The 16,373-nt window shown below is 47.5% G+C and overlaps 1 protein-coding gene and 1 non-coding gene across 4 annotated transcripts in view; both read left to right on the top strand.

Annotated features, from left to right (window-relative positions):
- The first annotated feature begins 5,109 nt into the window (after nt 1-5,109).
- TRNAV-AAC (transfer RNA valine (anticodon AAC)) lies at nt 5,110-5,182 on the top strand. Its single transcript has one exon. It is a non-coding gene; the product is annotated as a tRNA-Val (tRNA).
- Nucleotides 5,183-5,351: 169 nt separating this feature from the next.
- MYNN (myoneurin) overlaps nt 5,352-16,373 on the top strand; it is a 33,762-nt gene continuing 22,740 nt past the window's right edge. Inside the window, exons 1-2 of one of the 3 annotated variants that reach the window (XM_073578906.1) lie at nt 5,352-5,502; nt 10,786-11,076. In XM_073578906.1, the coding sequence (XP_073435007.1) occupies nt 10,811-11,076 (266 nt within the window). In that variant the 5' untranslated portion in view covers nt 5,352-5,502; nt 10,786-10,810. The other 2 variants (XM_073578908.1, XM_073578907.1) reach the window with 2 other exon arrangements.

Raw genomic sequence — 16,373 nt, 5'->3', positions numbered from 1 at the left:
ATTACTAATCCTAGAGTTATATGATAAATAAAGACACAGACACCCAGAATAAAGTCTTTTAATTGAAATAATGACGCACATTCCTTTAATAGAGCTTAAATAAACCATACTTACTGCATCGCCTATTCCACCGATGCCCTTGTCTTCTGTAAGATAATTAAAATAAAAAGGCAACAATAGCCTTACCTGTCCGCCAATAAGATATACATACTATCCCACGAAGAGTCCAGCTCTGCTACATCCGGATGGCATGCTGAACAGTGGCATTATGCCACCACTCACCCTGACATCCAGAACACAGCTGAGCTTGAAGATTATCACCGGAGATAGCTCGGTCCCCAGCAGTCACGTGCACTGCAGTTCTCGCGGTCAGCTGATTGTGTGAACTTGGCTAGTGACCGGAGACAACCCCGTTCCCGGCGGCCACGTGCATGGCAGTTCTCATGATCAGCTGCTTTACTTCCAACTGAAACAAGGTACATTATTTAAATTAGTACACATGTGTAGTAAGCTGCGTTCCCGCACTTAATACGCATGTGACTAAGAAGATAATGCAGTTTTACCGCATCTAATGATAGTGAATAGGTAATTTATGCAGCGGAGATTGAGCGTCTCCGCTATATAAATTGACATGCTGCGGTCGGGAAAGACGCGCCGCATGTCTGTCTCCACAGGTAAGCCGGAGGCAACCGTGCACGCATAGTGGACATGGGAGTTCTTGAAATCCCATCCACTATGCTGTAACAGCTGGATGCTGCAGGTTTGACGCTGCAGATGTAAGCATTGTCCAATCCGCAGCATTTACTGACCGTGAGAACATACCTCAATATATCTGCAAACAGGATATCACTTTTTTTCCTACCCTGAAGCCAACTTTCAATTAGCTTTACTTCAAGTGACAAAATAAACGCATGCAATGAAATAACGCATCAAAAACGCATGCAATGAAATAACGCATCAAAAACGCATGCAATGAAAAAACGCATCAAAAGGCATATAAAAATGCAGGTGACCTCAGCTGCAGATTTGGTGGATTTCACCACCAGATTCAATTTGAATCTGGTGATTTCACCTGCGCCAAATCCTGAGCCGTTCCTGACCGTGTGCACATACCCTTAACCCCTTCACCCCCAAGGGTGGTTTGCACGTTCATGACCGGGCCAATTTTTACAATTCTGACAACTGTACCTTTATGAGGTCATAACTCTGGAACGCTTCCATTGATCCCGGTGATTCTGACACTGTTTTCTCGTGACATATTGTACTTCATGTTAGTGGTAAAATTTCATTCAAATAACTTGCGTTTATTTGTGAAAAAAATGGAAATTTGGCAAAAATTTTGAAAATTTTGCAATTTTCCAACTTTGAATTTTTATGCCCTTAAATCACAGAGATACGGCACACAAAAAACTTGATAAGTAACATTTCCCACATGTTTACTTTACATCAGCACAATTTTGGAACCAAAATTTTTTTTTGTTAGGAAGTTATAAGGGTTAAAAGTTGACCAGCGATTTCTCATTTTTACAACACCATTTTATTTTTAGGACCACATCACATTTGAAGCCACTTTGAGGGGTCTATATGATAGAAAATACCCAAATTTGACACCATTCTAAAAACTGAACCCCTTAAGGTGCTCAAAACCACATTCAAGAAGTTTATTAACCCATTAGGTGCGTCACAGGAATTTTTTTGAATATTTAAAAAGAAATGAACACCTAACTTTTTTTCACAAAAAAAATACTTCAGGTTCAATTTTTTTTATTTTACCAAGGGTAACAGGAGAAATTGGACTGCAAAAGTTATTGTGCAATTTGTCCTGAGTACGCTGATACCTGATTTGTGGGGGGGAACGACTGTTTCGGCGCATGGCAGAGCTCAGAATGGAAGGAGCGCCGTTTGACTTTTTCAATGCAAAATTGGCTGGAATTCAGATCGGACGCCATGTCACGTTTGGAGAGTCCCTGATGTACCTAAACAGTGGAAACCCCCTACAAGTGACCCCATTTTGGAAACTAGACCCCCCAAGGAACTTATCTAGATATGTGGTGAGAACTTTGAACCCACAAGGGCTTTACAGAAGTTTATAACGTACAGCGGTACAATTAAAAAATCATATTTTTTCCACAAAAATGATCTTTTCACCCCAATTTTTATTTTCCCAAGGGTAACAGGACCCTAAAAGTTATTGTGCAATTTGTCCTGAGTACGCTGATACCCCACATGTGGGGGTAAACCACTATTTGGGCGCATGGCAGAGCTCGGAAGGGAAGCAGCGCCATTTGACATTTTGGCTGGAATTGAGATCGGACACCATGTCGCGTTTGGAAAACCCCTGATGTACCAAAACAGTGGAAATCCCCCACAAATGACACCATTTTGGAAACTAGACCCCCCAAGGAACTTATCTAGATGTGTGGTGAGAACTTTGAACCCCCATGGGCTTCACAGAAGTTTATAACATAAAGCCATACAATTAAAAAATCATATTTTTTCCACAAAAATGATCTTTTCACCCTCAATTCTTATTTTTCCAAGGGTAACAGGACCGTAAAAGTTATTGTGCAATTTGTTCTGAGTACGCTGATACCCCACATGTGGGGGTAAACCACTATTTGGGCGCATGGCAGAGCTCGGAAGGGAAGCAGCGCCATTTGACGTTTTTGGCTGGAATTGAGATCGGACACCATGTCGCGTTTGGAAAACTCCTGATGCACCAAAACAGTGGAAACCCCCCACAAATGACACCATTTTGGAAACTAGACCCCCTAAGGAACTTATCTAGATGTGCGGTGAGCACTTTGACCCCCCCAGTGCTTCACAGAAGTTTATAATGCCCGGGCGTGAAAATAAATAATTCGTATTTTTTCCACAAACATGATCTTTTAGTCACCATTTTTTTATTTTCCCAAGGGTACCAGGAGAAATTGGACCCCAAAAGATGTTGTCCAATTTGTCCTGAGTATGCTGATACCCCATATGTGGGAGAAAACTACTGTATGGGCACATGTCGGGGCTCGGAAGGGAAGTAGTGACGTTTTGGAATGCAGACTTTGATGGAATGGTCTGCGGGTGTCATGTTGCCTTTGGAGAGCCCCTAATGTACCTAAACAGTGGAAACCCCCCACAAATGACACCATTTTGTAAACTAGACCCCCCAAGGAACTTATCTAGATGTGTGGTGAGCACTTTGACCCCCCCAGTGCTTCACAGAAGTTTATAACGCCCGGGCATGAAAATAAAAAATTTGCATTTTTTCCACAAACATGATCTTTTAGTCACCATTTTTTTATTTTCCCAAGGGTACCAGGAGAAATTGGACCCCAAAATTTGTTGTCCAATTTGTCCTGAGTATGCTGATACCCCATATGTGGGAGAAAACTACTGTATGGGCACACGTCGGGGCTCGGAAGGGAAGTAGTGACGTTTTGGAATGCAGACTTTGATGGAATGGTCTGCGGGTGTCATGTTGCCTTTGGAGAGCCCCTAATGTACCTAAACAGTGGAAACCCCCCACAAATGACACCATTTTGTAAACTAGACCCCCCAAGGAACTTATCTAGATGTGTGGTGAGCACTTTGAACCCCCCAGTGCTTCACAGAAGTTTATAACGCCCGGGCGTGAAAATAAAAAATTCGTATTTTTTCCACAAACATGATCTTTTAGTCACCATTTTTTTATTTTCCCAAGGGTACCAGGAGAAATTGGACCCCAAAAGTTGTTGTCCAATTTGTCCTGAGTATGCTGATACCCCATATGTGGGAGAAAACTACTGTATGGGCACACGTTGGGGCTCGGAAGGGAAGTAGTGACGTTTTGGAATGCAGACTTTGATGGAATGGTCTGCGGGTGTCATGTTGCCTTTGGAGAGCCCCTAATGTACCTAAACAGTGGAAACCCCCCACAAATGACCCCATTTTGAAAACTAGACCCACTAAGGAACTTATCTAGATGTGAGGTGAGCACTTTGAACCCCCAAGGGCTTCACTGAAGTTTATAATGCCAGGGCATGAAAATAAAAAAATCGTATTTTTTCTAGAAACATGATCAATTAGTCCCCAATTTTTTCATTTTCCCAAGGGTAACAGGAGAAATTGGACCCCCAAAAGTTGTTGTCCAATTTGGCCTGAGTACGCTGACACCCCATATGTGGGAGAAAACTACTGTATGGACACACGTCGGGGCTCGGAAGGGAAGCAGTGACGTTTTGGAATGCAGACTTTGATGGAATGGTCTGCGGGTGTCATGTGCGTTTGGAGAGCCCCTGATGTACCTAAACTATTGAAACTCCCCACAAGTGACCCCATTTTGGACACTAGACCCCCCACGGAACTTATCTAGATGTGTGGTGAGCACTTTGAACCCCCAAGTGCTTCACAGAAGTTTATAACACTCGGACGTGAAAATAAAAAAATCATTTTTTTCCACAAAAATGATATTTTTGCCCCCAATTTTTTATTTTCCTAAGGGTAACAGGAGAAATTGGACCCCAAAAATTGTTTTGCAATTTGTCCTGAGTAGGCTGATACCCTACATGTGGGGGTAAAACACTGTTTGGGCGCATGGCAGAGCTTGGAAGGGAAGGAGCACCATTTGACTTTTTCAACTCAGAATTGGCTGGAATTGAGATCAGACGCCATGTTGCATTTGGAGAGCCCCTGATGTGCCCAAACAGTGGAAACCCCCAATTATAACTCCAACCCTAACCCCAACACACCCCTAACCCTAATCTGAGCCCTAACCCTAGCCCTAACCCTAGCCCTAACCCTAGCCCTAACCCTAAGGCTGTGTGCACACGCTGCGGATTTTGCTGCGGTTCCGCAGCGGTTTTGGCTGCTGCGGACCCGCAACTGCTGCGGTGTACAGTACCATGATTCCCTATGGGAATCAAAAACCGCAGTGCAGACGGTGCGGAATTTTCCGCGCGGATTATCTGCGGTTTTCAATCCGCAGAAAGAATTGACAAAAATCCGCAGCGTGTGCACACAGCCTGAAAGAGGCCTTGAGGAATAAAAAGGTAGAATTCCGCATGTGACAGACTATGTATAGCTACATTGAGCGGGCTCTGGCTTCTGTACACAGCCTTCAGCACCATATACATGGAGGTTTCCGTAGTGTAGTGGTTATCACGTTCGCCTAACACGCGAAAGGTCCCCGGTTCGAAACCGGGCGGAAACATGTTTTTATCTACCCTGCATTTTTTTTAATTTTAATTACTTTTTCTTATTGTTCCTTCATTTCTCACTTCTGTTTTCACTCCGTCTCCATCTCCGGTGTTTAACCCTTGTATTACCATGTATAGCGCTGTGCGTATGTGCCCGGGTGCTTCTTGTGCCGGTCACGTGCCTATACACTGTGTCTCCACCAGAGATGCCGCTCTCTGCTCTACACTACACTGCACAGCCAGCAGCACTGCTCCCGAGGATCCAAGAGTTAATGAGCTCCAGTGACGTCACCCCGTTACGCCATTCCTGCTACAACAATGGCTGACTGGTGAGGTGAGCGGCGCTGATGTTGGGGGTTATCCTCGCTGCGGGGACACAGTGTAAACACTGCCCGCTATGACCTGTGCTCACTGTGTGGTGGTCGCCAGAGCTGCTCTCCTGTCTGTGTGGAGACCCCCCCCCCCACAGCTGCCGACCTGTCTGTATGGTGGCCCCCCCCCCCACAGCTGCCCTCCTGTCTGTATGGTGACCCCCCCCCACAGCTGCCCTCCTGTCTGTATGGTGACCCCCCCCCCCCCCACAGCTGCCCTCCTGTCTGTATGGTGACCCCCCCCCACAGCTGCCCTCCTGTCTGTATGGTGACCCCCCCCCCACAGCTGCCCTCCTGTCTGTATGGTGACCCCCCCCCCCACAGCTGCCCTCCTGTCTGTATGGTGACCCCCCCCCCCACAGCTGCCCTCCTGTCTGTATGGTGACCCTCCCCCCCCCCCACAGCTGCCGTCCTGTCTGTATGGTGACCCCCCCCCCCCCCACAGCTGCCCTCCTGTCTGTATGGTGACCCCCCCCCCCCCACAGCTGCCCTCCTGTCTGTATGGTGACCCCCCCCCCCACAGCTGCCCTCCTGTCTGTATGGTGTCCCCCCCCCACAGCTGCCGTCCTGTCTGTATGGTGACCCCCCCCCCCCCACAGCTGCTGCCCTGTCTGTGGTAACCCCCCCCCCACAGCTGCCGTCCTGTATCTGTATGGTGACCCCCCCCCCCCCCCCACAGCTGCCGTCCTATCTGTATGGTGACCCCCCCCCACACAGCTGCCCTCCTGTCTGTATGGTGACCCCCCCCCCACAGCTGCTGTCCTGTCTGTGGTAACCCCCCCCCCACAGCTGCCATCCTGTCTGTATGGTGACCCCCCCCCCCCACAGCTGCCCTCCTGTCTGTATGGTGACCCCCCCCACAGCTGCCCTCCTGTCTGTATGGTGACCCCCCCCACAGCTGCCGTCCTGTGTCTGTATGGTGGCCCCCCCCCACAGCTGCTGTCCTGTCTGTGGTAACCCCCCCCCACAGCTGCCCTCCTGTCTGTATGGTGACACCCCCCCCACAGCTGCCCTCCTGTCTGTATGGTGACACCCCCCCCCCACAGCTGCCCTCCTGTCTGTATGGTGACCCTCCCCCCCCCCCCCCACAGCTGCCCTCCTGTCTGTATGGTGACCCCCCCCACAGCTGCCCTCCTGTCTGTATGGTGGCCCCCCCCCCACAGCTGCTGTCCTGTCTGTGGTAACCCCCCCCCACAGCTGCCCTCCTGTCTGTATGGTGACACCCCCCCACAGCTGCCCTCCTGTCTGTATGGTGACACCCCCCCCCCACAGCTGCCCTCCTGTCTGTATGGTGACCCCCCCCCCCACAGCTGCCCTCCTGTCTGTATGGTGACCCCCCCCCCACAGCTGCTGTCCTGTCTGTGGTAACCCCCCCCCCCCCCCCCACAGCTGCTGTCCTGTGTCTGTATGGTGACCCCCCCCACAGCTGCCGTCCTGTGTCTGTATGGTGACCCCCCCCCACAGCTGCCGTCCTGTGTCTGTATGGTGACCCCCCCCACAGCTGCCGTCCTGTCTGTATGGTGACCCCCCCCCCCCACACAGCTGCCCTCCTGTCTGTATGGTGACCCCCCCCCCCACAGCTGCCCTCCGGTCTGTATGGTGACCCCCCCCACAGCTGCTGTCCTGTCTGTGGTAACCCCCCCCCCCACATCTGCCGTCCTGTGTCTGTATGGTGACCCCCCCCCACAGCTGCCGTCCTGTGTCTGTATGGTGACCCCCCCCCACAGCTGCCGTCCTGTCTGTATGGTGACCCCCCCCCCACAGCTGCCGTCCTGTCTGTATGGTGACCCCCCCCCCCCACAGCTGCTGTCCTGTCTGTGGTAACCCCCCCCCACAGCTGCCGTCCTGTCTGTGGTAACCCCCCCCCCACAGCTGCCCTCCTGTCCTGTCTGTGGTGACCCCCCCCCCCCCCACAGCTGCCCTCCTGTCCTGTCTGTGTGGTAGTCGGACCCCACAGCTGCCATCGTGTTCTGTGTGGTGGCCCCCACAGCTGCCATCCTGTCCTGTCTGTGCGGTGGCCCCCACTGCTGCCGTCCTGTCTGTGCGGTGGCCCCCACAGCTGCCGTCCTGTCTGTGCGGTGGCCCCCACTGCTGCCGTCCTGTCTGTGCGGTGGCCCCCACTGCTGCCGTCCTGTCTGTGTGGTGGCCCCCACTGCTGCCGTCCTGTCTGTGTGGTGGCCCCCACTGCTGCCGTCCTGTCTGTGTGGTGGCCCCCACTGCTGCCGTCCTGTCTGTGTGGTGGCCCCCACTGCTGCCGTCCTGTCTGTGTGGTGGCCCCCACTGCTGCCGTCCTGTCTGAGTGGTGGCCCCCACAGCTGCCGTCCTGTCTGTGTGGTGGCCCCCACAGCTGCCGTCCTGTCCTGTCTGTGTGGTGGCCCCCACAGCTGCCGTCCTGTCCTGTCTGTGTGGTGGCCCCCACAGCTGCCGTCCTGTCCTGTCTGTGTGGTGGCCCCCACAGCTGCCGTCCTGTCCTGTCTGTGTGGTGGCCCCCACAGCTGCCGTCCTGTCCTGTCTGTGTGGTGGCCCCCACAGCTGCCGTCCTGTCCTGTCTGTGTGGTGGCCCCCACAGCTGCCGTCCTGTCCTGTCTGTGTGGTGGCCCCCACAGCTGCCGTCCTGTCCTGTCTGTGTGGTGGCCCCCACAGCTGCCGTCCTGTCCTGTCTGTGTGGTGGCCCCCACAGCTGCCGTCCTGTCCTGTCTGTGTGGTGGCCCCCACAGCTGCCGTCCTGTCCTGTCTGTGTGGTGGCCCCCACAGCTGCCGTCCTGTCCTGTCTGTGTGGTGGCCCCCACAGCTGCCGTCCTGTCCTGTCTGTGTGGTGGCCCCCACAGCTGCCGTCCTGTCTGTGTGGTGGCCCCCACAGCTGCCGTCCTGTCCTGTCTGTTTGGTGGCCCCCACAGCTGCCGTCCTGTCCTGTCTGTGTGGTGGCCCCCACAGCTGCCGTCCTGTCCTGTGTGGTGGCCCCACAGCTGCCGTCCTGTCTGTGTGGTGGCCCCCACAGCTGCCGTCCTGTCCTGTCTGTTTGGTGGCCCCCACAGGTCCTGTCCTCACCTCAGAGGTCAATGACAATAACAGGCAACCTCTATACACAGGTGGCGGCTGGGGCTCCCAAGTCCCAGTGTGTACAGTGCCCACTGCCTCATTCACTTCCATGGGACTGTCTGAAATAGCTGAGCTGCTGGTCCCATAGATGTGGATTGAGAGTTGTCACACAGGCGACTATGGCTCCTCCGATCCTGTACAATTCTAGGATGTTCTGTCCTGTAGGTTTAATAATAAAATGTACAGACTGGATGGAGCACTGCTGTCCTAATTCACTTCTTTTCTGCCGTAACTGATGATTTTTCACGCGCTCTGATCACAATTACATTATGGCTCCATTCCTGTTGGTTTCTGAATGTTCTTGACGGGCAGAGACATTTTGTCAAGTACAAAGCACAAACTTGACAGATCCATTACATATCTTATAGAACTGGTATTTTACATGAATCACATTGGGCATGGATCTTCCAAAAATGGAGCCCAAGATGTCTATGAACAGAGCCCAATCTTTGTGCATTAATTGGTGTAAGCATGTATGTATGCAGTCTTAGGTCGGGTTCACATTAGCGTTTCATTCCGTAGCGTGGTGCTGCGGACGTCTTTCCTTAAGCTCCACCTACTTCCACATGCGTCCTGCGTATCTATCTTTAACATTGTGTCCGCGTGGGTCGTTTTGACATGCCCGTCAAACACGTTGCATTTTCTTGCGTTACCCAGGCACGTCAAAATGACAGACGCATCTGCATACAACGCATGTCCCTGCGTACACAATGTTAAAGATAGGTAAAGATAGGTACGCAGGACGCATGCGGAAGTAGGCGGAGCTTAAGGAAAGAAGTACACATCACCACGCTGCGGACTGAAACGCTAATGTGAACCTAGCCTTAGATAACTGTGACACTTCTTAATACCTCATTAAAATACATGCCTGACTGAATACACTTTGTCTTGAGGCTTGTTCACACACTGCATTTTTTCATATCTGCTGAAAGCGCTTTTCCCCCTCTTAAATGAATGGGTAAAACATGCAAGTATAAACATGTAAAATCGTACTCATTTTACGCAACATTTCACCAGCCAAGACTCAGGAGTTTGTCTAAGGCCTGTTTCACATTTCCGTTTGTTGCCATCAGTCAAAATCTGCCGTTTTGCAAAAAAAACGGATTCTCCATTTTTTTTTCCCATTGACTTGCATTAGCGGCGGATTTTGACGGATGGTCATCCTTTGGATCCGGTTTTTGGCGTCCGCTGACTTCAGTGGACGGACAATGAAACGTTTTTTGTCTGCGTCAAAATAGCAGATAGCAACGGATCCGTCGCTATCCACCATTTGTTATAATGATCGCCTATGGGCGGCGGATCCGTTGCCAACCGTTTTTGACAGAATCCGACAACGGATCTGTTTTTTGACACTGAGCATGCTCGGAAGAATTTCCTTGCCAGTAATCGAACCCCAAATTCCGTTCTGGCGGCAGAAAAATCTCTCTCTCTCCTTTCTCTTTTTTCCTGGCTCGTGTTCCTTTAAATTTCCACCACTATCTGATAATGCGGATCCATAAAAAAAAAACGGATCCGGTGGCCTCTGTTTGTGCCACAACGGAAACGGGTCCGTTTTTTCACATTCTGGCGGATTTACACTGACGTCAAAAAACGGAAATGTGAAAAAGGTCTAAGATGATCCAGCCATAAACACCGGTACAAAGTATGTTTTTCAATTCTAGTTTTTGGTTTAGGAATCTTTTTTACACAAAGAAAGTACATGCTGCAAAAGCACCATCACATGTGCTACTGACATGAGATCAGTCCGTTAAGATGATGGATTCAGGCCTCTATTTATGGCCGGGATCACACATGTGAGAAACTCGGACGAGTCTCGCATCTTAATACCCGGCGCTCGGAGTGGAGCGTGTGACTGCATGTATTTCTATGCAGCCGCGCACTCCGATCCGAGTGGTGGCGGCAGTGCCGGGTATTAAGATGCGAGACTTGTCCGAGTTTCTCACATGTGTGATCCCGGCCTAACTAACTAAAAAGGGAAGGTCCCCAAAATGTCACAACAGCTGGTGGCGGGTCCCCAAAGCAGCGTCTCTGCAGAACTTGGTTGAAAACAGGATTTTTTGGACTGATCTTACGCTGGGAGACTGATGAAAGAATCTTTTATTTTGTCCAATTTCTGTATATATGTTCATTGTGATCTCTTCTTCCAGGTGAGACATCCCAGGCCTCGCTATCATGGCCCGTCTTGAGCACTGTACACGGTTGTTGGACAAATTAAAGACGCAGCAAGAGGCCGGCTTCCTGTGTGACTGCACCATTGTGATCGGTGACATCCAGTACAAAGCTCATAGGAATGTGTTGGCTTCTTTTAGTGACTATTTCAGGGCCCGTTTCAAGGACGCCTTAGACTGCAGCATTCTTCTTGACCAGAAGGAAGTGACAGCAGCTGCTTTCCAGACAATGCTGGACTTCATTTATAGCGGTAACCTACATGCTGACAGGTGAGGAGCTTGTCTTTTACCTTACCTATAAAGTTAACTTTGGAATGAAAGTGATGGTTAATTTTATTTCTATCAAAAATCTTCCACAATACTGAGAAGTAAAGCAGATCTGTCAGTAGATTTCACAGTACTAACTTCATACAATACTAAATACATCTTAGACCTGATGAGGCTGGTGTATGTATTTTTTTTTTTTTTTTTAATCCATTTCAGAATGGCTGTGTAGTCCTTTATGAAAATTTGACTCAATCTCCACCCTCTTTGCCTTATTGACAGCTCCTCAGTGTCCCTAATCTTCCTCTAACTGCTGAGATCTCACTGCTCAGTACAGGCTGCAGCTGTCAAGTCAGGCTGGGTGAGCGGAGAATAAATACCTTTTGTCTTATGAGAGATTTCAGTCTATAGCTGGACCCGTTGAAGCGCTTGCCGCGCGAAACTGCCGTCGTCCATCTTCCTTTCCCTGCCCACCGTTACACACCTGCTGTTCCTGTGGACCTTGTTTTAACCTTATAATGGTATAATAAAGTACTCCGTTTTTTACTGCATCTGGGTGAGTGCTGCATTTCTCCATGTTATATACACATAATTGGTATTTCCGCGTTCAGAATCGCCCAATCTATCAATAAAAAAAAGGATTAACCTGATCGCTAAACGGCATAGCGAGAAAAAAAAGTCAAAACGCCAGAATTAGGGTATGTGCACACGCTGCGGATTCCGCAACCAAAAACAGCTGTGTAGACGGTGCGGATTAATCCGCGCGGTTTTCCTGCGGTTTTGAAACCGCAGAAAGAATTGACATGTCAATTCTTTCTGCGGAATCCGCAGCGGTTTCCTATCTCCACCATTGTGGAGATGGTGAAACCGCAGGACCAAACCGCAGGCTAAACCGCAGATAATCCGCAGGTCTTTTGAAAAGTCAAAGATGCTATAGGATTTTTACAGGATGAAAATGATGAAATGGTAAGACAGGATGTTGAGAAGGCTGAACTTTTAAATTCCTATTTAAAAGCTTATTTATTATATTAATAATAAGCTTCTATATAATAAATGGAGCTTATTTTCCATTCAAAAAGTCAAATAGCGCTCCTTCCCTTCGGGACCCTGCCGTGTGCCCAAACAGTGGTTTATGACCACATATGAGGTATCTGTGCACTCAGGAGAAATTGCCCAACAAATTTTAGCATTCATTTTATCCTGTTGCCCATGTGAAAATGAAAAAACTGAGGCTAAATTTTCTAAATTTTTGCCAAATTTCTGATTTTTTCACAAATAAACGCAAAATTTATCAACCTAAATTTACCACTAACATGAAGCCCAATACGTCACGAAAAAACAGCCTCAGAATCGCTAGGATCCGTTGAAGCGTTCCTGAGTTATTACCTCATAAAGGGACACTGGTCAGAATTGCAAATGGCCAGGTCATTAAGGTCAAAATAGGCTTGGTCATAAAGGGGTTAATGTCAGCCCACAGCTGTCTGCATAGTCTTTGCTGGTTATTAACCCCTTCTCGACCCAGCCTGTTTTCCCCTTTCTGACCCGGCCAATTTTTACAATTCTGACCACTGTCCCTTTATAAGGTAATAACTCTGGAATGCTTTAACGGATCTTGGTGATTCTGAGGTTCTTTTCTCGTGACATATTGTACTTTATGATAGCAGTAAAATTTATTCGATATGACATGTGTTTATTTGTGAAAAAAAATGGGAAATTTGGCGAAAATTTTGCACTTTTCCAACTTTTACTTTTTATGCCCTTAAATCAGAGACTCATCGCACAAAATAGTTAATAACATTTCCCACATGTCTACTTTACACCAGCACAATTTTGGAACCAGAATTTTTTCTGTTAGGAAGTTATAAGGGTTAAAAGTTGACCAGCGATTTCTCATTTTTTCAACAAATTTTACAAAACCATTTTTTTTAGAGACCACATCAAATTTGAAGAGACTTTGAGGGGTGTGCATGACAGAAACTACCCAAAAGTGACACCATTCTAAAAACTGCACCCTTCGAGGTACTCAAAACCACATTCAAAAAGTTTATTAACCCTTCAGGTGCCTCACAGGAAATTTTGGAATTTGGAAGGAAAAAATAATCATTTACTTTTCTTTCACTAAAATTTTCATATAGACCTAATTTTTTTTTACTTTCGCAAGGGTAACAGGAGAAAATAGACCATACATTTTGTTGTGCAATTGCTCCTGAGCATGCCGATACCCCATATGTGGGGGAAATTTACTGTTTGGGCGCACGGCATTGTAAAATTTCATGCACTATTTAGCGGACGCCATGTCGCGTTTGAAGACCTATTAATGTGCCTAAACAGTGGAAACCACAAGTGACACCATTTTGGAAACTAGACCCCTTAGGGAACTTATCTAGATGTGTATTGAAATTTGCAAATAAAGTCCGTGGAGCCTCATTTAAGAATCTCAAACATGGGACTAGCCCTTTAAGTCAATATCCAGCTCTTTACGAGTTTACAGATATGACAAGGGAAATACCAAGGCCAGGTATCCATCCACAGACAGCTGTTTCGGGGTGTTGCCCCCCATCAGTGTGGAGTAGGATTCTGGCTAGGTGGGAGCAATGCCTAGTAGACCAACATCACAAAACAATCACTGACCTCAGGGAGACCAGTCAAATAAAACACTGTGGCAGCTGGCAAAGGCGCCCAATCAGTGAAATCCTAGGTGGTGATGTCTGTGGATGGATTGGTATTTCCCTTGTCATATCTGTAAACTCGTAAAGAGCTGGATATTGACTTGAAGGGCCACTTAATATGGTGGTTTCCGAAAGGAGCCGCCCCTTGGCTGGGTCCTTCCCTGGAGGAAGATCTGGCTAGTCCCGTGTTTGAGACTCTTAAATGAGGCTCCACGGACTTTATTTGCATATTTGTATTTCCCAGGGAGCATTGCACCTAGGATTTCACTGATTGAGCGCCTTTGCCGGCTGCCGCAGTGTTTTCTTTGACTGGTCTCCCTGAGGTTAGTGATTGATTCTAGATGTGTATTGAGCACCTTGAGCCCACAGGTGCTTCACAGATGTTAAGGGTGTGTGCACACGCTGCGGATTCTGCTGCGGTTCCGCAGCGGATTTGGACGCTGCAGGCCCGCAGCAGTTTTTGCTGCGGTGTACAGTACCATTATTCGCTATGGGAATAAAAAACCGCAGTGTAGACGGTGCGGATTTTTCTTCACGGTTTTCCTGCGGTTTTGAAACCACAGAAAGAATTGACATGTCAATTCTTTCTGCGGAATCCGCAGTGGTTTCCTATCTCCACCATTGTGGAGATGGTGAAACCGCAGGTCTTTTGACCTGCGGATTTACCTGCGGATTTTAAAAAATCCGCGCGGCCAAATCCGCACCCCATTCCGCAGCGTGTGCACGTAGCCTTATAGCGTGGCGCCATGAAAATCAAAAAATGAAATTTTTCCCAGATCTTTTTTTTCATAAGGGTAACAGGAGAAATTGCTTTGTACAATTTGTTCTGCAATTTCTCCTGAGTACACCGATACCCCATATGTGGGGGGGAAACCACTGTTTCAGCGCACGGCAGGGCTTTTTTTTTTTTTTATCTACAGCATTATATAATAATATAACTCGTTTTTCTATCTTTCCGGTTACATCGGGTGCTTATCTACAGCATTACAGAATGACCACATCTCATAGGGGAAAAAATAGGTGACAGATTCCCTTTAATTATTGGGGGAACATACTTCATTTTTTTTAGATGGTCCCCAATTTTAATAGCCAATAAAGGCTAAATATACAGCTGTGAGCTGATATTAATAGCCTGGGAAGGCTATAAACATCTGCCCCCATCTTCTTTCCCTCTGCTTTAAGAAAATTACGAGGGAGCCCATACCATTTTTTTCAGAAAAATAATCTTTAAATAATTAAATACATGTACAGTAAGCTGCACACACACCGTAGTAATTGTATGTCACTGACATCTGTATATCTATCTATTCTATGTGTATATACTGTAAGTAATCCAGCTATTCTATCCTGTCAGCTCCTGCTGTAATTTTACAGTACATGGCTGCTGAATTGCCGGCTTTTCTTCTATGTAATATGTATACTGTACATATACTGTATATGTATGTGTCACTAACATCTACGTATTCTATGTGTATATATCTATTCTATCTATCCTATTCTGTCGGGTCACGCTGTGATTTTACTGTATGTGGCAGATGAATTGCCAGCTTTTCAAAGGAGATCGGTGTGTATAAATGAGACAGCACTCACATGGTCCAAGTGCTGTGCGTGTTTTTTTTTTTTTTTCTCACACCCATTGACTTGTATTGCTGGATGCGATCCGATTACAATTGCAGCATGCTGCAATCTTTTTTCCTGTCCGATTGTGATCCGATCCGAGCTGAAAAAAAACTTGCAGATGACCACTCAATGATAGAATAACATTAGACTGAATGCAATCCGATTTTTAATTGGATTACATTCGTCTGATTTCATTGCAAGTGTGAATGAGCCCATAGATTGTAAAAAAAAAAAAAAAGGCACAGCCAGAGTAAAATCCTTTAATTGAAAGAAACACACAGACTCCTTTATTTGAAACAAAAATAAAAAAAGCACATCTATACTCCCCTTTCTCCTAATCCATTGAAGCCCATGTCACCTATAAAAGAATAATAATAATAAACAACCATATCCCTCTCCTCTCCGATGTGAAGATAATCCATACTGTCGCACTACGGTCCGGATGATTTGGATAGAGGTCACATGAGTGATGCAACCACTATCCCCGCCAGCCATAACACACTGACACACACAGGAGCATAATCGCTCCTGCAGTGTGTAGTGCTGCGCTGCCGTGAGAAAGTACACCGGAGTTCAAACCTGTTGAATCTTGGTGACGTCAATTATGGCACCGCTCGCTGCATGAGAAAGTTCTCACACAGCGAGCTGTGCCGTAATTGAGATCACCAGGATTCATCAGCATTGAACTCTGGTGAACTTTTCATGGTAGCTCAGCACTACACACTGCAAGAATGATTATGTTCCTGTCAGTGTGAGCCGGGTGACAGGCATCGCAGTCGCCAGGGACGTTGGTAGGGTCCTAAAATATTTGCTGCTTAGGCCCAGTGTATTATATTGAGTTTTCAGAGCCACACACTTTACAACATATTGACAGTTGAATGTCACTGACACTAACGAGTATGGGCAGAATTCTTGATATTTTGTTGAATTAGGTAAAAATTGAAATGACATCTGACAAGAAATAACACTGACATACTGTAAATGCACGGTACTACTGTACAGTGATGTAAAAAC

The sequence above is a fragment of the Dendrobates tinctorius genome, unplaced genomic scaffold (assembly GCF_039654945.1).
Source record: "Dendrobates tinctorius isolate UK_male_01 unplaced genomic scaffold, ASM3965494v1 ptg000060l, whole genome shotgun sequence".
In the NCBI taxonomy this organism is placed as follows: Eukaryota; Metazoa; Chordata; class Amphibia; order Anura; family Dendrobatidae; genus Dendrobates; species Dendrobates tinctorius.
Note: the sequence above shows the minus strand (reverse complement) of the source record. Positions and strands in the feature narration are given on the sequence as shown.